The sequence below is a fragment of the Pantherophis guttatus genome, chromosome 4, assembly GCF_059756535.1.
Source record: "Pantherophis guttatus breed Tessera chromosome 4, ASM5975653v1, whole genome shotgun sequence".
Taxonomy (NCBI): domain Eukaryota; kingdom Metazoa; phylum Chordata; class Lepidosauria; order Squamata; family Colubridae; genus Pantherophis; species Pantherophis guttatus.
The window spans coordinates 4897721-4923633 of record NC_142066.1 but is presented as its reverse complement, the minus strand read 5'-3'; the positions used below and the strand labels follow the sequence as shown (position 1 = coordinate 4923633).

Sequence of the window (25913 nt, the reverse complement as noted above, 5' to 3'; positions counted from 1 at the left end):
TGCACTCTTTCCAGTCTCAACATCTTTTTTTAAATATTGTGGACGCTCGCTTTGTGCGTCAGCCTTCCACGCGTGCACCCAGCCTCAAAAACGTCCCTAAACAGGACGGCGTAGAGCCAGGACGAGTGGGTGGGACCATCCGCAATCTCTGCTACCGATTCGCCCGAACCAGCTGAATATCTCCTCTGCTCCTCTAACAGAAACTCCGAAGCTTAGCCAGGGTTTTCTGAATGGATTATATATTTCCTTTTATTTAGCTTATTAACAGTCAGTGTTTTATTTCCCTTCCGAGATTACAAAGCAGTCCAAAAAATTTTGAGCCTACTAGGGGCTTGGGTGGGGTGGGGGGTTGCATGTTTAACTCCCAGGGGAGCAAAAGGGGGTAGTGTTTGCACACACGCGTGTGTGTCGGCCTGAGTGGTCCTTCCCTGGGTGTGGTGTTGTCTCATTACTTCAGCCATCATCTCTCCTTTATCGGTAATAAAACCCACTATTAATTCTGAGCCTCCCCCAAAAAATGATTGGCAACCGATTAAAAATGGAACATACAGGAAGTTCTCGATTTACAACGGTGGGCTTAGCCACCAAATTTCCAACGGCCCCACTAACAAGCAATGTTTTTCACACTTATGACCGTGGCAGCATCTCAACCATTACTGTGAACAAAATTCAGAGGCTTACTGAGTCATATTTATGACGGTAGTGAAGGGGGAAGAAAGATTCACCGAACAACTGTGTTACCAACTGAACTGTTGCAATTCACTTAACAACCGTGGGGAGAAAGGTCGGAAAATGGGGCAGAACTCACTGAACTCTCAGCCGCAGACATTTGGGGCTCCATCGTCGTCATAAATCGAGGACTACCTGTATGTTCCAGATTTGGAGGTGAGGGAACTGACCGCTGAAGTCTTTGTATAAAGCGGTTTGATTTGTTTCTCTTTGCTGTGAGCTTAAATGAAGAACTGATCAGCCAAAATGTGCCGATCAATCATTTTTGGAGCTCAGACCAAACTCGCTGTTCGTCACGAAAAGCAACGAAGAACATTGCTCGTCTGATCTAGCCATCGGTTTCTTTCCGGGAGGGAAGGATTTAAAATACCGTATTTTTCAGAGTATAAGATACACCTTCGTTTTTGGGAAGGAAAATAAGAAAAAAGCTGATTGGCGGGTGGATCGGCCTCCTGGAATACCCAGGAATACCCAATCAGCTGTTCCCAGAGGTGAATTTTAGCAACAAGTTCGTTGGTTGTGAGCTCTGTGCCTTGCTTTTTTTTTCAGCCTCTGAAAGCCTCTGAAACAGTTTCAGAAAAAAAGCCTCTGAAGCTTTGTTTCTGAGGCTTTTTTCTGCAGTTCTGTATGGAGGCTTTTTTTCTGCAGCTGTTTGGAGGCTTTTCTTCTGAAGCTTCGTTTCTGACGCTTTTTTCAGCCTCTGAAACCTCCGTTTGAGAAGCTGGGCGCGGCTACATTCGGAGTATAAGACGCACCCAGATTTTCACATTCTTTTTTGGGGGGGAAAGGTGCGTCTTATACTCTGAAAAATACGGTAAGTCTTAGTTTTTTGGGGATTTGGTCACCTCTGGTCCAACGTCCTGAACGTGAGCCCTTTAGAAAGAGAAGTGTGTCACAGACACAATTATTAAAAACAAGATGAATGCATAGGATCAAACCCTTGGATGCTGTCTCGGACGTCAGTCCGCAGACTCCCAGCCCCTAATCCCCCTGTCTTACATTGGTAAAACGGAAATAAAAACAGAATTATCTCCCGCCAAACCCCAAATCGTCCCTCGCAGAACTCTTTTTAAAAAAAATCCGAGAGGGATTTTAAAAACCGGAGGATTAGCCCAACCTCCTAGCTAAGCATTTCGACACACAGCCCTTCACTGAGGAACTCTTGATCCCGTATCCTTCAGTTCATAAGCCTCGTCGCCGAAAGCAGATATAAAAATTCTCTTCCGGGGAGAAAGTGTTCCGATTTTTCTCTTTTCTCCTTGAAAGTCCGCGGAGAATCGTCTGTCGGTTTGACTTGACCTTAAATTTAAAAATTTCAGTTCGTCTCTGGAGTAAAGGCGCGGTGGGTACATCAAAGGTTTTTCGTGCTGCTTCCAAATTCAGTGTTTTTCGACCTGAAGCACTTGAAGATGTATGGACTTCAACTCCCAGAATTCCTTGGTCGTTTTCCGGGAACAAAATGGTGGACAATTGGTTCACTTCACAATCGCGATGGTTCAGTTAATGACCATGGATTCACTTAACCATTGTGATAATTCACTTTAACCATGATTCCCTTAACGAGCACTGCCAAAAAAAAAAAAAAAAAGTCATCAAATCAAGCTGGTCACGGGATGATCCATTTAACGACTGGCACGACTTTACGACCATAATTCTCGGCTCCATTATGGCCCTAAATTTAGGACTATCTTATTTTATTTTTTTCCTATTTTGTCTGTTATTTAATTTCTGTTATTTTCAAGGCAGGCCGCAGGACACCCAAGGGTGTATATTATCATCCGTCCTAATGAAAAGGAATGAAAATTAACGTAATTATGTTAATTATTAAGGAAGTGGGAAAAAAGAAACCCACACAACTACCCTGAAGTTCGCAATGCAAATTTTAAAAAAGGCAACAGGCGTTTTAAGTGTTGGAAATCCACACATCTTCAAGTAGTACAAGGTCGAAAAGAACTGCTCTAGCTAATTTTGGGGCAACTAGCTATGAATCCTAGTTTTCCAATTTTTAGTCCGACCATTTAAATAAACGAGTTTGTGCTGCTGGTGCAGCCGAGATGAAGCGACTCCTTTCGTGCAACGTCAGAAGCAGAAAAAGCCAAAATTTGATATTTTTTTCCCTCCTGGCCTCCATTCGGCTCTTGCGTTTGCTGGTCGAGCCCACCCGTTGAGGCCAAAACCAAGCCCGCCGTGGCATCAGCTGGTGGGATTTGGGGTAGAGAGCAACGGGACGTCGTCTCGCCGTGACACGCCGTGGGAGTCCCGGTCCGCAGACTCGCCGGCCCGCCGGAGCAGCGAAGGCCTCCGGTAAAGTTCTCCATCCTGCAAGCTTTCGGGCAAGGGTTTGCGTTTGGTCTCAGGCAGCAAGAGGAGGCAAAGCAGGGCCAGGATGTTGAGGGAGGCCAGGACGATGTGTTCGAGGAAGGAGCCGTGCTGTTCTCGCACCCGCAACAGTGGGGCGCTCAGCCCTCCGAGAGACGCCAGGCCCAGCGTGATGCCGAGACCCTTCCCTCTGCAGAAGAAAATTGGCTTGTTAGATTAGGAGGAGGTCTCAAGTTTTCCGCAGGGAGGAAAGGATGCAGGAAGGAAGGAAGGAGAAAGGACAAGTGATAGAGAGGAGGGAAGGAAGGAAGGAAAAGAAAGAAAGAGGGAGGGAGGGAGGGAAAGGAAGGAAAGAAAAAAGATAGGAAGGAAGACGAAAGGAAAAGAGGAAGGAAGGAAGGAAAAGATAATAGGAAGGAAGAAAAGAGGAAGGAAGGAGAAGGGAGGAAGGAGAAAGGACAAATGATAGGGAGGGAGGAAGGAAGGAAGAAAAAGAAAGAGGGAGGGAGGGAGGTAAAGTGAAAGGAAAAGAGGAAGGGAGGAAGGATAAAGGAAGGAAGGAAAATATAAATAGGAAGGAAGGAAGGAGAGAAGGATGGGAGGGAGGGAGGGAGGGAGGGAAAGAAAGAAATAGAAAGGAAGGAAGGAAGGAAGGAGGGTCCAGGAAGGAAGGAACAAGTACAGAGAAAGAAAGGCAGAATGGAAGAAGAAAGGAAAAGATGGATGGATGGGAGGAAGGAATGAGAAAGAAAAGAGAAATAGTAAGGGAAGGAAGGAGTTAGGAAGGAGAAACGAAAAGGGATGGATAGCTGGAAGGAAGGGAGGGAGGAAGGACAAAGGACAAGTGATAGAGAGGAGGGAAGGAAGGAAAAGAAAGAGGGAGGGAGGGAAAGGAAGGAAAGAAGGAAAAGAGATAGGAAGGAAGACAAGGAAGGAAGGAAGGATAAAGGAAGGAAAAGATAAATAGGAAGAAAGAAGAGGAAGGAAGGAGAAGGGAAGGAGGGAGGAAGGAAGGAAGGAAGGAGAAAGGACAAGTGATAGGGAGGAAGGAAGGAAGGAAAAGAAGGAGGGAGGGGAAGTAAAATGAAAGGAAAAGAGGAAGGAAGGAAGGATAAAGGAAGGAAGGAAAATATAAATAGGAAGGAAGGAAGAAGAAGGATGGGAGGGAGGGAAAGAAAGAAATAAAAAGGAAGGAAGGAAGGAAGAAGTACAGAGAAAGAAAGGCAGAATGGAAGAAGAAAGGAAAAGATGGATGGATGGGAGGGAGGGAGGGAGGAACGAATGAGAAAGAAAAGAGAAATAGTAAGGGAAGGAAGGAGTTAGGAAGGAGAAACGAAAAGGGATGGCTGGCTGGAAGGAAGGGAGGGAGGAAAGAGGGAACGAAGGAAGGAGCAAAAGCTGTAATCATGAGGACTAGACACTTGAAGGCAAACTGGACGGAAAGGTAAGGAAGGGTGTGAATTTACACTGGAGATTTCCCCCCCACCTCCCCGAAAGCTGTTTTTCTGTCCTTGAACTCAGCGTTCCCCAACCTTTCCGGATTGGTGGCCCGAAGCTCTATTTTTCTACTCCGGGACCCCCTCCCTATTCTCTCGGGGGTCTTTTCCACCTGACCTGATGACGGTGGGGATGACTTCTGCAGCAAAGAAGATGCTGAGGGAGCCGGCTGCGTGGGAAGTGAAGAGTCCAAGAATGGAAAACGTCCTTCGGGCCGCCTTGTTGAGATCTACAACGGAAGACAAAACGGAAAGTGTGAAATGACAAAAAAAGGGAGATCGAACAGGCTGGGGCTGCTGGGAGTTGTAGTCCCACAACATCTGGACAGCCGCACATTCCCAAAAGTAGGATGACCCCCCCCCCAACAGCCATTTATAGCTATCCCACCAGAGAGAGACAAAAGGCATTTGATAAAGTTAATGTCAGACTTTGATGCTATCTCATAGTAAATGAATTTCCAAACTGCCAATCTTTAAGAAAATCTTCTCTTTAATTGAGCACAGCAACCGGATCATGACTCGATGCGGACAAGACTGATCTTTTGCCCCCCAATCCCTCCCTTTCTGATCCCCAATTATCTGCTTTTCATTGGCTATCTTCCAAGTCACTCCACTGACTTCTTGTCTAGTCATTTCCCAGGAATGTCTCCCCCCTCCTCATTTCCACGACGACCGGGCTTCAAAGGGATTTAGCAGGCAAAAGTTCAGGGTTTATCTCTCTCCTCTCTATGCCAGCGGTGAGACGCTGACAAATTTCAAAGTTTTCTTGGATCATTCCTCCCAATTTTTCTATTTCCCAGGGAGGCTTTAAAATAGATTTTGTTTTTTTAATTCTTCTCCTGAAATTTAAAGCTGATTTTATTTAGGAATTGATTTTTTTAAATAGGAGAAAGGAATATTGTCTCTTTTTTTTTGTCCTACAACATAACGGCAAGATTTATGGCTTGACACCCGCAGACGATTAATACGGAGTAGCCCTTTTTTGTACAACGACCTTTGAAATAAACTCATTTATTCTATTTATACACCAGTTTATAGCTTACTCCACCTTGATAACTTGTTTCTCAACCTTGATAACTTGAGGACCTGTGGACTTCGACTCCCAGAATTAACTCAGCCAGCATGTCCACAGAAGGGCTGTGACGTCATATCGTCACCGCTACCGGCTCGGCCGAACCGGACCAAACCGGGAGGAACCCACCCACCAAGGACTAGAAGGGCCTCTAAGATCTCTTCTAACTCTCCTGTTCTGTTCTGTTCTGTTCTACTCTACTCTAATCTATTCTAAGGGGTTGGACTAGAAGACCTCTAAGATCCCTTCATTCCATTCCATTCCACTCCACTCCACTCCACTCTACTCTAGCTTTACGTCTTAGGCTGCAAGACGATTTTCCTTGGAAACCGAGCTTGCGGTTCTTACATTCTCCCAGCCCCAGCAGGATCAGAGAGGAGATGCCGGTCAGGGTAGTTGTGAGGAGCAAAATCCCGCGACGTCCACACCGGTGTACGGTGAGGCACAGAAAGAGGCACCCGAGACCGGCGCTGCCAGCCGACAACAGGAAGGGGAAGTAGAACTTGGCGCGTGGGTCCTCCATGGACTCCCAGGCCTGCTGGTAACAGTGGCTGATCGCGTGGGCTATGAACCTGGAGGAGAGCGAGCCGAAGGGAGAAATCTTATTGGTTTAAGTTTACGGGTTCCGGGTCTCAAAAGCACAAGAACAAGGAAGGATACTCCAGACAAAATTAGGATGGAAGGAAGAATCTCATCGACGTTAAGAGGCAAATAAGAAAGTCAGTTTTGTCTAATAATTAAGGCATCAGACTAGAAAGCAAGAAACTGTGAGTTCAAGTCCTGCCATAGACATAAAAGACGGCTGGGTTACTTTGTGCCAATCGCCAGGAGACGGGAAGTTCTAGTGCTGCCTTAGGCACGAAAGCTGTCTGGGTGACTTTGAGCCAATCACCAGGAGACGGTGACTTCTAGTCCTGCCTTAGGCATGAAAGCTGTCTGGGTGATTTTGGACCAATCACCAGGAGACAGTGAGTTCTAGTCCCGCCTTAGGTCTAAAATCTGGCTGGGTGACTTTGGGCCAATCAGGAGGAGACGGGGAGTTCTAGTCCCACATTATGCATGAAAGACAACTTGGGTGACTTTGGGCCAATCACCAGGAGGGGGAGTTCTAGTCCCATCTTGGGCATGAAAACTGGCTGGGTGACTTTGGACCAGCCCTTCCCCACCTCACAGAATTGTTGTTGTGAGGAAAATAGGAGGAGGAAGGTGTATTAGGTATGTTCCCCGCTGTTCTGTCCCCGTCCCACACGCACACACACCAACAGACGTTCAAGAGTTAAAGACTAAACCAGCCGACAAAATCCTTTTCCTTATGATAACAGAACTTGGCAACAACCTAGTGGCTGCCTGCCAAGAGTTTATTACTTACGAAGAGGAGAGATAACTTCTCCCTGCTTCTGGTACATCAAAAGAAACAGCTCAATAATTACAGTCAATAAAGTCCAGAGATAATCCAGCAAAGTCTATTATAGCAAAAGTCCGGCAATGCAGAATGGCGTGGAAGCTTTCAGCTTTGTTCATCACAAGGTTTGACTGGCCACCACGCTCCCTTTTATACCTTGGGGGGCGTGGTCCAGTGACTCAGCCTAATCTTGGGCACGCCTTTTCTTCTGTTGCGCGCGCTTATCTCTGCAACGCTGGCGTGGATCCAGCCAAGACTCATTACCCTCATCACTGTCCATCTGTGGCTGCGTGGACGTGCTTGGACCCCGGCCCTATCTCTTGCCCTTCGGCGGACACCGAAGGCATTGCCAGAGAGGAAGGTCCTGGAGAAGGAGGCCTTGCCAACTCCTCTCCTTCACTCTCGGAGTCCTTTCCTGCCGATGACACAGGCTCAGGTAACGGAGCCACAATACCCGCCTTGAATTATTTATAAAAAATATTACAGGCAGGATATAAATGAAATAAATAAAACTGAAAGCAGAGCTCCCTAAAAAATTTGCGCTAGCAACTTGTCCCCTCTACTAAGTTCTCCTTACTTCAATTTTCATTGAGTCCCCCCCACCCCGTTCTAAGAATTTATACATCTCTCAGCCATCCACAAGTCCACCCCACCATTCCTGAAGCCTCCATAGGATCTAGTAGCATACGAGGTTCAACTTACGTGGTAAAACCAAGGATCAGAATGTTTTTCCAGATGTTCCTGCAGGACAGGAGGGTGCGGAATGAGATCTGGGCAGCTGCAGGTAGATGACAAATGTTGTCCAGCTCTGCAGGGTTGGTGGGAGATGGGAGGGACGAGATCATGAGTGTGGAGGAAGGAAAAACGAAGGTCCATCAGTGGAGATGTTATCACACTATTGTGACCTAGGCTTGCTGAGTTATTACAACACACAATTAGTCCCAAACAACCCTATTTTATTGTAACAGCTGAGAATTACGTTCATTCCCAGCTGAGTCCCAATTACCGTATATACTCGCGTATAAGCCGACCCGAATAGAAGCCGAGGCACCTCATTTTACCACAAAAAACTGGGAAAACTTATTGACTCGAGTATAAGCCTAGGGTGGGAAATGCAGCAGCTACTGGTAAATTTCAAAAATAAAAATACAGCACAAAGAAGCAAGAAGGTTCTTGCCCAGTACGGCACGGACAACACAGAGGCTGCTGGCGTGCGGGAGAAAAGAAGAGCGGTGATATCAGCAAGTTATCAGACCACCCACAGAGGCTGCAGGCGCCCACAGATGAGTGGGAGAGACCGGAGAACACCCACACTGCACCGGAGAACAGGTAAGTGGGACCCTCATTCGAGTATAAGCCGAGGGGGGCTTTTTCAGCATAAAAAATGTGCTGAAAAACTCAGTTTATACACGAGTATATACGGTAGTTGCAAAACAAGCCCTTCGGAAGAAGTCCTGCCAAAGGCCTTACTTGGCAAAGCCCCACAAAGTTCAGAAACAAACAAGAGATGCCAACTGGAAACAGAGTTAGCAACGTTGCTTTCCTGCAAAAAGGCCCAAGTGCCTTTGTTTCTCTTTTAAACCTTATGGGAGGGGCCAATCATCTCCTGGCCTTACTCCCGAGTCGTCCCTTTTGCTTTAGCTGCTCTTGCCTTCTGCCAGCTCTGCGCATGCGTGCGCTAGGAACAGGCTCCTCCTGTTCCTCTGCCTCTCTGCTGCCCGACTCTGCGGGCTCCAGAATCCGCACATCACTCCCAGATGGCCCTGGCCCCATCTCTGCCTCCGACGCAGAGCCCTCGTCCGGGCCTTCCCCAGACTCCAGGACTGGCCCATGTTCCTCCCCAGCCTTCTAACTGTCCAACTCTGCTGCCAGCTCCATAGGCTGCTGGCAGACCACAACACACGCCATCCTCGACACAACTTTGGGTCAGGATGGACAGAGAGCGGACGTCAAGAGTTTCTCAATCTCAGCAGCTTAAAGATGTGTGGACTTCAGAATTCCACCGTCAGCAGTCAGCTGAGGAATTCTGGGAGTTGAAGTCCACCACCTTAACATTCGTAAGGTTGCTAACAGCCATGCTGGCTGTGGAATTCTGGGAGTTGAGGTCCACCCGTCTTCAATTTACTAAGGTTCCTAACAGCCATATTGGATGAGGAATTCTGGGAGTTGAAGTCCACCCATCTTCAAGTGGCCACGGCTGAAAAACAGTGTCCTAAAGGCCTCAAAGCCAGCCATGGGAATTCTGGGAGTTGAAGTTCCCACGTCTTATCTTGACTCACAAACAAGCAGTTACAAAGTGCTCCTATATCCCAGAATTGTGCTGAAAGGATCTCCAGTTTAAAATTCACACTCTGTGCTACGGTAATGCTGTAACGCCCAGCCAACTAACTGGAATGACGGGTTTATTTTGGCAAGCTGCAATACTCACCATCCAGGGCCTCGCGGGTCTCGGGTTCCTGGGCGTTGCCATCTTGGCACAGGGCTAAGAAGACGTCCTTGGCCTGAGCTGTTCGACGGGTGGCCAAGAGCCAACGGGGAGATTCAGGGTACAACCCTGGGCAGCTAGGAAGAAAGGGAGGAAGGGAGAATTTAAAAAAAGAGGAAAAATTAAAGAGGGAAGGAGGGATGGAGAGAGGGAGGGAGGGAGGAAGGAAGGAATTTAAAAAAGAAAAAATGAAGGAGGGAGGGAGGGAGGGAGGAAGGAAGGAAGGAATTTAAAAAAGAAAAAATGAAGGAGGGAGGAAGGAAGGAAGGAAGGAAGGAAGGAAGGAAGGAGGGAATTTAAAAAAGAAAAAAGTAAAGGAGGAGGAAAAGGAGGAGGAAAGAAGGAGAGAATTTTAAAAAAATATTAAGTAGGGAGGGAGGCAGGAAGAAAGAAAGAAAGAAAGGAGGGAATTTAAAAAAGAAAAAAGGGAGGAAAAGAAGGAGGGAGGGAAGATTTTAAAAAAGAAATATTAAGTAGGGAGGGAGGCAGGGAGGCAGGAAGAAAGGAAGGAAGGAGAGAATTTTTTTAAAAAAAAGCGGGAGGGAGGGCGGAAGGAAGGAAGGAGGCAGAAGGGTGGAAGAGGAAGGAAGGAAGGGAGAGAATTTTAAAAAGGAAATGTTAAGGAGGGAGGGAGGAAGGAAGGAAGGAAGGGAGGGAATTTAAAAAAGAAAAAAGGGAGGAAAAGGAGGAGGGAGGGAGGGATTTTAAAAAGGAAATATTAAGTAGGGAGGGAGGCAGGGAGGAAGGAAGGAAGGAGAGAATTTTTTTAAAAAAAGCGGGAGGGAGGGCGGAAGGAAGGAAGGAGGTAGAAGGGTGGAAGAGGAAGGAAGGAAGGGAGAGAATTTTAAAAAGGAAATGTTAAGTAGGGAGGGAGGGAGGGAGGAAGGAGGGAATTTAAAAAAGAAAAATTAAAGAGGGAAGGAAGGAAAGGAGGAGAGAATTTTAAAAAGGAAATATTAAGTAGGGAAGGAGGAAGAAAGGAAGGAAGGGAGAGAATTTAAAAAAGGAAATATTAAGTAGGGATGGATGGATGGAGGAAGGAAGGAAGGAGTCTCCGGAGAAGGGCGGCATATAAATCAATTTTTTTTTAAAAAAAAAAGGAATTTAAAAAAGAAAAAAATTAAAGTGGGAGGAAGGGAGGGCGGAAGGAAGGAAGGAGGTAGAAGGGTGGAAGAGGAAGGAAGGGAAGAGAGACTTTTAAAAAGGAAATATTAAGTAGCGAGAGAAGAAGAAAGGAAGGAAGGAGGGAATTTAAAAAAGAAAAATTAAAGAGGGAGGAAAGGAAGGAAAGAAAGAAGGCAGGGAGGTTTGTCTAATTCATGTTGAATAAAAATAAAAAGCCAAAACAGGAAGGAAGCTCGTCTTCCAAACCAACCATTCTGCTAATAAATAGGGAGAAACAAGCCTCAACCAGCGAAGATGAACAAACAAACAAGGACTAAACATGGCCGCAGGGACTTCCTTGCCAAGATTTCAAGATTGCGTGGTTCTAGAACAATAAAACGGCGTTGGAGAGACCCTGGGTGCCCTTTCCTTGATATGGCCCACTTGGAAGGGCTGCGAAATTTCTCCCAAATTGTCTCTCTCAACGCGTGGCCAAAACGGGCCTTCGGATGAACGCCACCATTTTAGACAAAACTGGAAACGCAAGGAACAGAAGCCTCATGTGTCTCTCGCTCGGCTCCCAGCGGCCCCGTGGGAAACCTTATTAAGACATTTCCATGGCAATTGCTGAAGTTCAAGATGTCCATTTGTCTTCTCGCTATGCCGATTGTCCTCTGGCAGGCGGCAAGAGGGCAGGAAGTAACCCGAGGTCTACTATTTATGCAGATTTATGCGCGGCATAATTTTGCCTCACATTCCTGAAATGCATAAAGAGCAGCGCATCTCTTTGGTTTCCCCCCCTCCTTCATCTCTTAAGTTTTCTTTATTTTTATTTTTTTACAAACATGTCACATCAATGTGTGAACAGCGTGGCACCTGAGGGCCTTGCATTCTAATACAAATAAAACTAGTAAAATTAGTTGTAGATATTACATTCAATCAACTTATGAATTTCTAATAACGATACACAATTATTATAAACTGCAATCTGTCATCATTCAATTATTCCATGTTTTCTCTTACTGTTACTTTTATTTTATTATATTAAAAAGTCTACCCTAACATTCCCCCTTCTCTTATTTCTATCACTTATTCTAACTTTTAATCATGTCACCTTTTACTGAAACACATTTTATTTCTATCCTACCTAACCTTCTAGTCGTGTCACCTACCTTAACAAAAAAAAAAAAGAAAAAAGGAAAAAATAAAGAGAGAAAAGGAAAAGCAAATCAGAACAACAAAGAAGAGAAATCATCTATCCGTCGTCTCTTGCCCGCTTCAATACTTTAGTTGCTATGCGTTTTTTAATTTGCATCTCCTTGGTTTTATAAGGGATTTTCCTCTCCACCACGTGTTCTCGACTTACGACAATTGAGTACCAAATCTGAATGTGAATCACCTGATCACGGGGATGCTGCAACAGTCATTAAGTGTGAAAAACGGTCATAAATCACTTTTTTCAGTGCCGTCGTAACTTTGGACAGTCAGTAAGCGAACTGTTGGAATTGTAATTCTCACCACTGAACTGCATCATGCCGGATTCCCAGTCTTTTTTTATATATATATATATATAATATATTATATATGTGTTTTTCTTTTAGCCAGGTTTTTCCTACATAACCAAGATTTTTCTGCAGCCCTAGCTCAGTGGAGTCACATCCACTCGATTCTGGGCTTTTTTTCTTCTGGCAGCCAGCAGGCCCTATGCTGCCTGGTGAGAGACTTATATAGATCTATTTCTGGCTCGTTAGCCATCATCAATAAGCCACACCCACATCTCATGTATCCTCCCTGTAAAGGTACAATATCTATTTTCTTACTCTTCGTAGGTTTTATGTGTGTTTTATGTGGAAAAATACACATAAAACCTACGAAGAGTAAGAAAATAGATATTGTACCTTTACAGGGAGGATACATGAGATGTGGGTGTGGCTTACTGATGATGGCTAATGAGCCAGAAATAGATCTATATAAGTCTCTCACCAGGCAGCCTAGGCCCTGCTCCCATATTGGGGTAGACCAGATGTTTTGACAGAAAAAAACACTTTATATATAATAGTGAAATAATATTATTTACTTATACATAGTAATAATCTTTAGAGTTGTGCGGTGGCCTAGAGGTGGAGCTCTAGCCTCACAATCAAGAGGGCTGTGAGTTCGATCCTAGGTAGAGGCAGATATTTCTCTCTCTGGGCCCAATGAGAATATATCTGCTGAACAAAACTCTTCATTGGCAACAGGAAGGGCATCCGGCCAGTAAAATATTAAAACACTCTGCTCCATTCAGTTGCCCAGACTCCACCCCCGCAAGGGATTATGGGGTCGTTAAATGATGATGGTGATACACAATAATAATTTTCAACTTCTAATTTCTGCCTCTATTATCTAACTATTGATAGAACCAATCCCATGTTGAAAAATATTCTGTATCTTCTTTATCCTTTATCTTTAATGCTAATCCATCCACTTCTGCGCAATCTAGTGTTTTTTTTAAATAATTTTGTCATTTGTAGAAGTTTCCTCATTTTTCAAGTACTGCGCAAATACAATTCTCGCTGCGGTCAAGACATGTAGTATTAAATATATATATATATTCCCTTTGTCATATTTTTCCGGCAATATACCTAACAAAAATATTTCTGGCTTTTAAATATATGTTGCTTTATCGTTTTTCTCTAACTGTGTTTGTATTTTCACCCGAAATTTTTTTTTTGTCTTTAGATTCCCAAAGCTGGATGGGGAAGAGCATCAAGATGGTGTGATATTGATTTTCATTCTCACCCTTTCCTGGGGCTGAGTGGCCATTTCTCTCCTTTGAATGGTTCTGGCATCCCCCCTTCCTCAACGTTGCTTGACCCAGTTTGGAGAAAGGGAAGCCAACTTACCCGTACAGCAGGCAAACCCCCATTCCGGCTGAGATCACCCCTTGCAGAACTCGCCAACTGCCGCAGACCCACGCCAGACCCAGGAGGAGGAACCGTCCTCCCACCTGGACGAGGTCTCCCGCCATGGCTACCGGTAGCCGTTGCGAAGGACAACACAACTCCAAACCTAGGGAAGGACAGAAGGCAGGCGGGGCACTGTAATTTAAGAGGCGGGATACAGGTACAAGTCCTCACCGTATGACCATAATGTAGCACAATCCACAATCAATATATATTTATATATACCGTATTTTTCGGAGTATAAGACGCACTGTAGTATAAGACACACCTATTCTATTCTATTCTATTCTATTTCTATTCTATTCCTATATTCTATTCTTTCTATATTCTATTCTATTTCTTTATCCTACCCTACCCTACCCTACCCTTCCCTACTCTATTCTATTCTATTCTTTCTATATTCTATTCTATTCCTATATTCTATTCTTTTTCTTTATCCTACCCTACCCTACTCTACTCTATTCCTATTTCATTCCAATATTCTATCCTATCCTATCCCTCTATTCTATTCTTTTTTCTATATTCTATTCTATTCCTATATTCTATTTTATTATTTCTATATTCTATTCTATTTCTTTATCCTACCCTACCCTACCCTACCGTTTCCTATTCTATTCTATTCTTTCTATACTCTATTCTATTTCTTTATCCTATCCTACCCTTTCCTATTCTATTCTATTCTATTCCTATATTCTCTTCTATTCTATATTCTCTTCTATTCTTTCTATATTCTATTTCTTTATCCTACCCTACCCTACCCTACCCTATTCCATTCCAATATTCTATCCTATCCTATCCCTCTATTCTATTCTTTTTTCTATATTCTATTCTATTCCTATATTCTATTTTATTATTTCTATATTCTATTCTATTTCTTTATCCTACCCTACCCTACCCTACCCTTTCCTATTCTATTCTTTCTATATTCTATTTTATTATTTCTATATTCTATTCTATTTCTTTATCCTACCCTACCTTATTCTATTCTATCCTATCCTATTCCATATTTCCTCTCTCCTCTCCTCTCCTCTCCTCTCTCATTCTCTCTTCCATTCCATATTTTCTATTCTATTCTATTCTATTCTATTCTATTCTATTCTATTCTATTCTATTCTATTCTATTCTATTCTAATTCTAATTCTAATTCTAATCTATTCTATTTCTATTCTATTCCTATATTCTATTCTATTCTTTCTATATTCTATTGTATTTCTATATTCTATCCTATCCCTCTATTCTATTATTCTATTCCATTCCATTCCATTCTGCAGGGGGTTGGACTAGAGGACCTCCACGGTACCTTCCAACCCTGTTTTTGTCCTGTCCTGTCCTGTGTCCTGTCCTGTTGCTGTGGGAAATTTAAAAAGTCAGTTTTGCCCCATTTTACGACTTTTCCTGCCACGTTTGTTAAGAGAATCACTGCAGTCCGTAATTTAGTAACATGGTTGTTAAGTGAAACTAGCTTCCCAATTAACTCTGCTAGTCAGAAGTTCGCAAAACGGGAACATTTCACTCCGGGACATTGCAAATGTCATAAACATGAGTCCGTGGTCAAGCCTCCAAATGTAAATCACGGGACCACGGTCGTTAAGTGTGGAAAAATGGTCACAAGTCACTTTTTTGCAGGGCCGCGGTAACTTTGAATGGTCGCTAAATGGAACCGTTGTAAATCGAGGACTATCTGTAATCCAAATTATAGCTGAAAATTTAGAGCAGCATTCTCCAAAGTTGGCAATTTTAAGATGTGTGGACTTCTAACTCCCAGAATTGCTTGGGTCATTTTCCGGGAAAAAAAAAAAAATATGGACAAGGCATATTTAATTGTAATGTTCACTTTAAGAACCACGATTCGCTTAACAAACACTGCAAAAAAAAAAAAAAGTCATAAAATCAACTTGATCACTACCGGTTCGGGCCAGTTCGCCTGAACCACTAGTAAAAAATGCTTCCGGTTCGCCAAATCCGTAGTAAAAAATGCTTCCGGTTCGCCGAATCAATAGTAAAAAATGCTTCCGGTTCACCGAATCCATAGTAAAAAATGCTTCCGGTTCACCGAATCCGTAGTAAAAAATGCTTCCGGTTTGCCGAATTGGTAGTAAGAAATGCTCATTTAATGACTGGCATGACTTACGACGATAATTTTGGCCTTCATTATGGTCCTAAGTGGAAGACTACCTAATTTTTTTTCCTCTCTATTTTGTCTTTTATTTAATTTCAGTTATTTTCAAGGCAGGCCCCAGGACATATAATATTATCCGTCTTAATGAAAAGGAATGAAAATTAACATAATTATATTAATTAAGCAAGCAAAAAAACAAAAAGAAAAACCACATACAGCCTTTGAGAAAATTAGCTCGAAGTCCAGGATGCAAATTTTGTAAAGGCAACAAGCCGTTAAGTGCTTCTCCAAGTTTAAGAATAAGGGCAGGGGATGATGGGGTTTGTAATCCATGCCTGAAGAAGCATTTCTCAAACCTCCCTGAATTTATGGCCTGTAAAACATCCACGTTGCAAGCTTGGATTAATTTTGGAATTGCTGCATTTCAAAGTCCGACTTATTTCGAGATTGGACAATCCAGAATACCAGAGTTGGAAGGACCCTTGGAGGTCTTCTAGTCCAACCTCCTGCTCGAGAAGACCCTATATCACGCTGGACAAACAGTCCTTAAAAATCTCCAGTGATGGGAGAACCCACAAGTTCTGGTGGCAAGCTGTTCCACCGGTTAATTGTCCTCCCTGTTAGGAAGTTCCTCCTTCATTCCAGGTTGCTTCTCTCCTTGATGAGTTTCCACCCGCTGCTTCTTGTCCTGCCTTCAGGTGCTTTGGAGAATAGCTTGACTCCCTCTTCTTTGGGGCAGCACCTCAAATATTGGAACACTGCCATCATGTTTCCCCTAAGTTCTTCTTTTCACTAGATTTGACATACTAGATTTGACAAAGATGATGAGGGGACTGGAGGCTAAAACTTATGAAGAACGGTTGCAGGAACTGGTTATGTCTATAAGCATTTTTTACTATCAGTTCAGCAAACCGGAAGCATTTTTTACTACCAGTTCAGCGAACCAGAAGCATTTTTTACTACTGATTCGGCGAATCGGAAGCATTTTTTACTACGGATTCGGTGAACCTCAAGCATTTTTTACTACCACTTCAGCGAACCGGAAGCATTTTTTACTACCGATTCGGCAAACCGGAAGCATTTTTTACTACGGATTCGGTGAACCTCAAGCATTTTTTACTAGCACTTCAGCGAACCGGAAGCATTTTTTACTACGGATTCGGCGAACCGGAAGCATTTTTTACTACCACTTCAGCGAACCGGAAGCATTTTTTACTACCAGTTCAGCGAACCAGAAGCATTTTTTTACTACCACTTCAGTGAACAGGAAGCATTTTTTACTACCAGTTCAGCGAACCGGAAGCATTTTTTACTAGTGGTTCAGGCGAACTGGCCTGAACCAGTAGCATTTCAACCCTGGGCTTCAGGCCTTGCCATCTTTTAAAATGTATTTACAGCCAACGCTTCAGTTCATAAGCCACTCTTGTGGGTCTCTTCCAGCAGTCCAAAGAAATCAAAGTTTTGGGGACGATGTGGTACTTACGGGTAATGTAGAGGGCGAGTTGCATGGCGCCCAGCATCGTGCCCCACAGGCACCGGCCTAGTATGAAGACGGAGGGGGAAGACGCGAAGGCTGCCAGGACGCCCGCTGGGCAGCCGAGAGCCAGAGCCAGGAGGAAGGTACTCCGTCGCCCTACGCTGTAAGAAGAGCAACGGAAATGGAGAGATTACAGGGCAGTCCTCGACGTACGACCAAAATAGGCAGTTTGTTAAGCGAGGCATGCCAGATTTCGCCCCCTTTTTCGCAAAACGGTGGTTAAAACGCATTGTTGATCGCAAGTGGTTTTGTACATCAGTTTTGCGACCTATCTTGCCATCGTTGTTAAGTGAATCACAGCTGTTGTTAAGTAAGTAACACAGTTGTTAAGCGAATCTGGCTTCCCCCCCCCCAATGACAGTGTTTCAGGAGCCGGCTGGGAAGGTCACAAATGGCGATCACGTGACCCACAGCGGTCATAAGTGTGAAGACTGGTTGGAAGTGCCTTTTTACAGCGCCAAAGAATCGTTAAAACAAATGTTTCTAAGTGGAGGGCTAGCAGTCCTCGACTTACGACCACCACGAAGCCTAAAAGTTCCCATCGCCAAGCGAGACATTTGTTAAGGTGCATCTTGCCCCATATTACGACGTTTCTTGCCGCCGTTGCTAAGCAAACCACTGCAGTGGTCAAGTTAGCAACATGGTTGTTAAGTGAATCTGGCTGCCCCTTTGCTTGTCAAAACGTCGCTAAAGGAGGATCACGTGATGCCAGAACGCTGCGGCCGTCATAAATACGAGTCAGTTGCCAAGCGTCTGCATTTTGATCACGTGACCTGCAACGGTCGTGAGTGTGAAAAACGGTCGTAAGTCACCTTCTTCAGTGCTGCTGTAACTCTGCACGGCCACTAAACAAACTGTTGTAAGTGGGTGGACTACCTATACTTGAGTTTTCCTTCTTTCTTTCTTCCCTTCCATTTTTCTCTTTCCTTCCTTCCTTTCCTTTCTTTTTTCACTTTCCTTCCTTCCGTCTTTCTTTCTTCCTTTCCTTTCTCCCTTTCTTTCTTTTTTTGTTCCTTTTCTTTTTCCTTCCTTTCTTTTTTCTCTTTTCTTCCTTCCATCTTCCTTCCTTTTCTTTCCTTCCTCCCTTCCTTTGTTCCTTTTTTCCTTCCTTCCTTCCTTCCATCTTTCTTTCTTTCTTTTCTCGCTTTCTTTCTTTCCTTTCTCCCTTTCTTGCTTTTTTGGTTCCTTTTCTTTTTCCTTCCTTTCTTTTTTCTCTTTTCTTCCTTCCGTCTTTCTTCCTTTTCTTTCCTTCCTCCCTTTCTTTGTTCCTTTTTTCCTTTCTTCCTTCCCTTTTTTCTCTTTCCTTCCTTCCTTCCATCTTTCTTTCCTTTTCTCGCTTTCTTTCTTGTCTCCCTTTCTTGCTTTTTTGTTCCTTTTCTTTTTCCTTCCTTCCTTTTTTCTTTTCTTCCTTGTCTTCCTTCCTCCCTTTCTTTGTTCCTTTTCTTTTTCCTTCCTTCCTTCCCTTTTTTCTTCCCTTCCTTCCATCTTTCTTTCGTCCTTTTCTTTCTTTCCTTCCTCCCTTTCTTGCTTTTTGTTCCTTTTCTTTTTCCTTCCTTTTTTCTTTTCTTCCTTCCGTCTTTCTTCCTTTTCTTTCCTTCCTCCCTTTCTTTTTATTTTTTTTATTTTTTTATTTAATAGAATAATAGAATAAAAAAAGGATAAGGTTAGTGTAGATTTTATTTTTTATTTGTATATCTTGGCTGAAGTTAATATATTCTGTAAACCTTCCTCCCTTTCTTTGTTCCTTTTCTTTTTCCTTCCTTCCTTCTTTTTTCTCTTTCCTTCCTTCCAACTTCCTTTTCTTGCTTTCTTTCTTTCCTTCCTCCCTTTCTTGCTTTTTTGTTCCTTTTCACTTTCCTTCCTTCCCTCTTTCTTGCTTATTTTTTTCCTCCCTCCCTCCCTTCCTTCCTTCCTCCCTCCCTTTCTTTCGTTCCTTCTTTCCTTCCTTCCGTCATTCATTCATTTATTTTATATGCCACCCATCTGGAGGTGCCCCTAGGTGGTTTGCAATCCGTAAAAAAATAAATAACTAATAAAAAAAACTATGAAAACCATAAATAGTTACCCCATTTAGTTGACAAAACGAAAAACTCCCGTGTCCCAACCTTCCAACTTACCTGTCCGCCAGGTGACCCAGGAAAACGGCTCCTGCAGCGAAGCCCAGGAGGAAACAGATCTGCTCCAGAGGGATCACCCAGCTGCCGGAATGATCCAGGGACCACTGTGGAGAAAAAAATAAAAAATACAAATTCCTTCATTCACGCCTCAGAAGGAATAACTGCCTTAATTTAAATCTGATATTGGAAGGAATGTGGTTCCATCTTTCCAGACTGTTGCATCTTTGCAGTCCTCGGCTTACAACCCATTTGAGGTTACAACAGCGCTGGAAAAAGCAACTTAGGGATCGGTCCTTGTGTTTACTACCTCTGAGTTGCAGGTAGTCCTCGACTTATGACCGTAGTGGAGCTGAAAATTTCTATGGCTTGGTTCTTTCTATCCCTCTGTTAACACAGCCTAAAATTGCATTGGCTTTTTTGGGGGCAGCTGCAGCCCATCACTGGCTCACACTCCTGGCTTAGCGTCGAACTACCGTAGTCCTCGGCTTACAACAGTTCGCTTAGTGTCCGTTCAGAGTCACAACGGCCCTGAAAAAAGTGACTTATGACCATTTTTCACGCTTACAGCCCTTGTAGTATTCCCATCCCCCCCCCGGTCGCGTGATCAAAATTCAGAGGCAACCGACTCGTAGTTATGACGGTCGCAGAGCCCCCTTTGGGGCGGGGGTCACGCGATTCCCCTTCTACGACCTTCGGACGAGCAAAGTCAAAGGGGAAAGCAGATTCACTTAACAACCGAGCGACTAACGTAACCAGGGGTGGGATTGAAAAATTTCAGCAGCCGGTTCGCTGCCCAGTTGCTGGGTGGGTGTGTGGCCTACTCGGCCTCCTGCACCATGGTGTGTGGGGGGGGGGGCATTTTTGCCCTCCCCAGGCTCCGGAGGCTTTCTTGGAGCCTCCAGGAGGGTGAAAACGGCCTCCCCCGGGCACTGGAGGCCCTCTGGAGGCTGGAAATTGGGCCGTTTCCAGACTTCCATTAGGCCCATTTTTCGCCCTACCAGAGTCTCCGTTCGTGCCCTGCACTTACCAAGCCATGTGGAGACTCCTGGGAGGGGTGGGGAGGGTCAGCCAGTCCTTGGATCAACCGGTTCGGCGAACCAGATTAAAATTAACATCCGTTTTGCCCGAACCGGCTGAATCCCACCCCTGAACGTAACCCCTGCAGCCATTCGCTTAACAACGGTGGCGAGAAAGGTCGTAAAATGGGGCAAAACTCACTGAGCCACTGTTTCCTTTAGCAAATTTGGGGCTCCGCGGTGGTCGTATGTCAAGAACCATGCGAATTCATTAAGCGTTCCATTTATTCCCACGTATGCTTTCTTTTCGTCCTATCTTTCTTTTGCCACGTTCAGAACTCAAATTTCAGGTCTCTTAAGTTATGAAAAAAAAACCGTCCGTAACTCGAGTCTATTCGTTTTAAATGTTTGGTTTTTTTTCCCTTAAAAAATTAGAAGCAAGCAATAAAATTTCTCGTTCCGGAGATTTAAAAATCCGGTTTCCCCGATTCCCAAAAAGCTACACCGCGTTTCCTAAATGGGCTTCCCGGCCACGTCTCGAATAAAATCCAAAGAAAATCTCTTGCTGATCCCTTTTAGAAATTGCTGTAACTTTTTTTTCTTTTTGTTTGTAGAGAAAAACAATGCCCGGTTTCTCCATTGTTAGGCCAAGAAGCCGCCTCGACGCAGTTTAAACAACTTCGCAAACAATCCATAATCTGTGTTTTAACACGTTTCCAGTCGCACCCTCTGCATATCACTTTTTTAACATTCTCATAGCATTTTCGACATTTTTTAGTTTGGTTTTTCCTTGGTGGCCTCCGATAGGTGCAACTCGGAGCCGCATGAAACACTTAAAAGCGAAATGGATTACAAATTTTTTATTCACTTTTATTAACTTGTACTTCATAATCGATATATATAAAAGCGCAAACCGCTCACGCCGTAATCACGAAATCTCCAGAACCGTAAAGCCTACAAGCTTGAATTTTGCCATGTAGGTTCCTCTTGGCTTCTAGGTGCTCGCTAAGAAAGGATTTTTTGAAATGACCATCAGAGCATTAGTATTTCTATATTATGATTAACATGCTCTGATGCTAAGGAATTGTACTCCCCCTCCCCATCTCAAAAGAAATCTATTCCAAATGCAAAACACAAGCAGAGGAGAGGAGTTTCACTTTCAGTTTTACTTTCACAGCAGCAAGCAGCTTTACTACAGAATAGTTGAGCTAAGCCATGCCCAGCCTTCTTCTTGCTCACACAGCAAATACTGTTTGAGTTTCCAAACACCCCTCAACTCTCTCACACACTGACAGGATGCTAGCCAGATAAATACCGATGGATGCCGCGGGCTGGGACGTTCTACTCCCCCTCCCTCTCTGTTCCAACTGCCAGTTGCATTATGTTAGCACACTCTGATGCTACGGAGTTACACATTCTACATTAAGTTTCAGGTTGTAAGTGTCAATTTATCAAGCCCGAGCACATAGTTTCGTAGCGAAGCACGGGCGTCCAGCTAGTTCCACATAAATTCACAATTCTACTTTATTGTAAAGCTACGGTAATAGAATTCTACTTTATCGTAAGGCTACATTAACGGCGAGCGTGAAAGTAAGTGCTCAACTTATGACCACAATGCAGCTGAGAAAAATTCCGTTGCTAGGCAAGATCACGTGACTGTGGGATGCTGCCACAGTTGTAAGTACGAAGACTTATTGTAAGTCACTTCTGTTGGCGCCGAACAATTGTTAAACAAACAGTCATAAATCGAGGATTATCTATACAGGTAATCCTCGATTTATGACCACAATGGAGTCCCAAATTTCCATTGCTAAGCAAGACAGTTGAGTTTTGCCTCATTTTACGACCTGTCTTGCCACCGTTGTTAAGTGAATCACTGCAGTTGTTCTGCGTTCTGCATTGTTATTAAGTGAATCTGGCTTCCCCCTTGACTTTGCTTGTCAGAAGGTCGCAAAAGGGGATCACGTGACCTCCGGGACACCACGACCGTCATAAGTATGAGTCAGCTGCCCAGTGTCGCAATTTTGATGACATGACCATAGGGATGTTGCGACGGTTGTTAAGTGTGAAAAACGCACATAAGTCACTTTTTTTTCAGCGCCATTGTAATTTCGGTCGCTAAATGAACAGTTGTAAATCCAGGACTACCTGTTTCAATCTCCCACCATCTCTTTTAAAGCCTGAAGGTTCTTCTTTCTCTTTCTTTACCCATTGTGCAGCTCTGGGATTAGGCTGCCCCTTATCTATTTCCTAGGTCGCATTTCTCTGCATTTTTGAAGTCTTTTGCATAAATGATTACAATGAGAATATATCTGTTGAACAAAACTCAGCACTGGTGACAGGAAGGGCATCCGGCCAGTAAACACTCAGCTCTATTTAGTTGCCCAGACTCCATCCCGCAAGGAATTATGGGGTCATTAAAAGATGATTACATCAGGAAAACGAAGTGGTGGAGATACTCACCTCCGTCACTGGATTGCTGGTAAGGATGGGGAGTCCCCCAGACTCCCCACTTTGACCGTGGGGGCCATGACAGGTGGCATTATCGGGCAGCTTGGTGCCGTTGGGGTCCCCGCAGCGATGCAGAGGGGTGAGAGCGAAGAGGGCATCCGAACCCAAGGCCAAACCCACGAGGACACAGGGGAGACAGCTGAGAGCCAGCAGAACGCGCTGCCGACGTTGGCCCCGGGCCCCCAGGCGTCCCAGCAGCCATTCAAAGGAGGGAGGGCCCACCTCCGAAGCCGAGGTGCTAAAATCCCTTCGGGGACCCCCGGGATCTGGGATCGGGGGGCTGGTGTCCATGGGAAGCGTCTGCGGAAGGGGAAAAATGGAACAAATAAGGCAATAAGGAAGACGTACAAGAGAGAAAATGGAGAAGGGAAAAAAAAGAAGGGTTTAAAGGAGTATTTTTTTTGAAACGTGGCCCCTTTAAGACGGGTGGACTTCAACTCCCAGAATTCCTCACGGCTGGAGAATTCTGGGAGTTGAAGTCCACCCGTCTTAAAGGGGCCAGCACTGCTTTAAATGAACGGCTGCATCTGTAAACAGCCTTGCCTTGATTTCTGAACCCCAGCAAAACTTCACAGATGATGTGATACCTCACTACGCCCAATACAAATAGTCCTCGACTTACAACAGTTCATTTTCGCGACCGTTCAACGTTACAACGGCCTTGACAAAAGTGACTTATGACTCATGACCACTGCAGCATCCCCATCCCCATCCAACCGACAATCAGCTGCTTGTGCTAATCAGGCTGTGCTGAAGCTGAAGCTGAAGCGGGCCGTTTGCTGCAAGGAGGCAGATTTTTTTTCCTTGTGCTAATCAGGCTGTGCAGAAACTGAAACTGAAACTGAAGCAGGCTGTTTGCTGCAAGGAGGCAAATTGCTAAGAGACAGAGGCAATTACATTTGGATGCTTGACAAGTGGTTCATATTTATGACGGTCGCCGGATCCCCTTTTGCGACCTTCGGACAAGCCGGATTCACTTAACGACCATGCGACTCGCTTAACAGCTGCAGCGATCGACTTCACAAATACGACGAGAAAAAGTCGCAAAATGGGGCAAAAACTCACTTCCCGGTCTCCCACAGCAATATAAATTCGGGGCTCCGCTGCGGTCGTAAGTCGAGGACTACTTGTTACAGAAATACCGAACTCAGGTTAAAATAAACCAAGAATCTTGGCATATGGGGAGAGGAAAGGTGACTGTGGGAGGCCAGACAAGTAAGTTGCCCTGCAATTCCCACAATCAGCAGCATGGGGGCGCCATTTCCCTTCGGTCAAGGGGTCCCAACCGCACAGTCCGTATGGCCAGATTCATGAGTGTCAGGAATTTAACAGGTCAGATCCTTCGGACAACCATTTGGCCCCAAACCATCGCCCCTCCCTCGGAGACCACCCTGGCACCCACACACTGCATTTGGAGGAAGGGTCCCCGGGGCTGGCTGTGGATTCTAGGCTTTGCAATCCATCCGGGGGGGTGGGGTGGGGATGCTAGGCTTTGCATCTGGGGAAGCTGGCTGTGGATTCTAGGCTTTGCAATCCATCGGGGGGGGATGCTAGGCTTTGCATCTGGGGAAGCTGGCTGTGGATGCTAGGCTTTGCAATCCATCCGGGGGGGGGGATGCTAGGCCTTGTATCTGGAGAAGTTGGCTGTGGATGCTAGGTTTTGCAATCCATCCAGGGGATGCTAGGCCTTGCATCTGGGGAAGCTGGCTGTGGATTCTAGGCTTTGCAATCCATCCGGGGGGATGCTAGGCCTTGCATCTGGGGAAGCTGGCTGTGGATTCTAGGCTTTGCAATCCATCTGGGAAATGCCAGAACTTGCAAGTGGGGATGCTAGGCATTGTAATCCATCCAGGGATTCTAGGCTTTGCATTTGGGGAAGCTGGCCGGGGATTCTAGGTTTTGCAATCCATCCGGGGGATGGTAGGCTTTGCATCTGCGGAAGCTGGCTGTGGATTCTAGGTTTTGCAATCCATCCGGGGGATTCTAGGCATTTGCATCTGGGGAATGCTGGCTGTGGATGCTAGGCTTTGCAATCCATCTGGGGGATGCCAGACCTTGCATCTGGGGAAGCTGGCCGTGGATTCTAGGCTTTGCAATCCATCCGGGAAACGCCAGGCCTTGCAACTGGGGATGCTAGACTTTGCAATCCATCCAGGGATTCTAGGCATTGCATTTGGGGAAGCTGGCTGGGGATACTAGGTTTTGCAATCCATCCGGGGGATTCTAGGCCTTGCATGCGGAGGGAATGCTGGCTGGGGATGCTAGGCTTTGCAATCCATCCTGGGGGGCGGAAGGGGAGGGGGGGGAATGGCCAGCCAGGCCTCGCAACCCCAATCCACCCGGGAAGCCGGCCACAAGGGAGGGGCCCTAAGGCAGGCAGATGGGCTTTGTAGTGGGCCAGGCTGAGGAAGAAAGGCCGGAAAGCAGGGAAAAAGAGACAAAAGCAGCGTTCAACCCGATCCCTTTTCCCGACCAGGCTGTTTCTTTCTTTCTTTCTTTTTTTTAAAAGGGGGGGGCAACTAAGCCAGGATTGGGGGGGGGGGAGAAGCCCAGCCTGGCCATCCTCAACTCACCAAACGCCAAGCGGGCGCCCACCGACGGCTGCAAGACACCCCAAAGCCCAGCCTCCACCGCCCGGGAGGTTGAGGCCGAGCAAGCCGGCAGTCCCCGCCCCGAGGCCGCCTCTTCCTCCACCCGGAGCCGCCGCCCCCAGCCCGACGCAACGGCCTCCGGGAGGCTTCCTTTCGCGACCCACGATCTGCAACCTGGCGCCCGCTGCAAATTTACCCTCTTTTAAGTGCAATCGGCAGCTTCGGGGATTTGGGGAGGGGGGCGTCGCAGTAGCAGCAGCAGCCCCTCCAAGGGGGCAGGCGTGGGTGGAGGAGGATGGGGAAGGAATTTAAAAAAAACAAAACAAAAAAAAACCCTTGCGCGCGATCCTAAGCTTTTGCGCAGGGAGCGTGGAGACTTTTAGGATCGGGCGCAGCGGCTGCCCGAGCTGCTCCCGGGGTGGGGGGGGGTCGCTGGTCGGAGGGAGCCTTCCGCAATGGGCTTTTTGGGT

At 45.5% G+C, this 25913-nt stretch overlaps 1 protein-coding gene across 2 annotated transcripts; it reads right to left on the bottom strand.

Moving 5' to 3' along the window:
• Nucleotides 1–222: 222 nt before the first annotated feature.
• On the bottom strand, nt 223–25913 carry SLC22A17 (solute carrier family 22 member 17). Of its 2 annotated transcripts, none has more exons than XM_034406349.3 (10): nt 25426–25913; nt 22805–23152; nt 19326–19429; nt 17155–17309; nt 13493–13658; nt 9447–9580; nt 7721–7826; nt 5965–6188; nt 4663–4774; nt 223–3238 (listed from the first exon to the last, which is right to left on the bottom strand). In XM_034406349.3, the coding sequence occupies exons 2-10, from the start codon at nt 23141–23143 to the stop codon at nt 2923–2925; spliced, it is 1656 nt and encodes a 551-aa protein (XP_034262240.2). In that variant the 5' UTR covers nt 23144–23152; nt 25426–25913; the 3' UTR covers nt 223–2922. The 2 variants fall into 2 exon arrangements, with proteins under 2 accessions (XP_034262240.2, XP_087747817.1); XM_087891691.1 differs by having other exon boundaries at nt 25640–25909.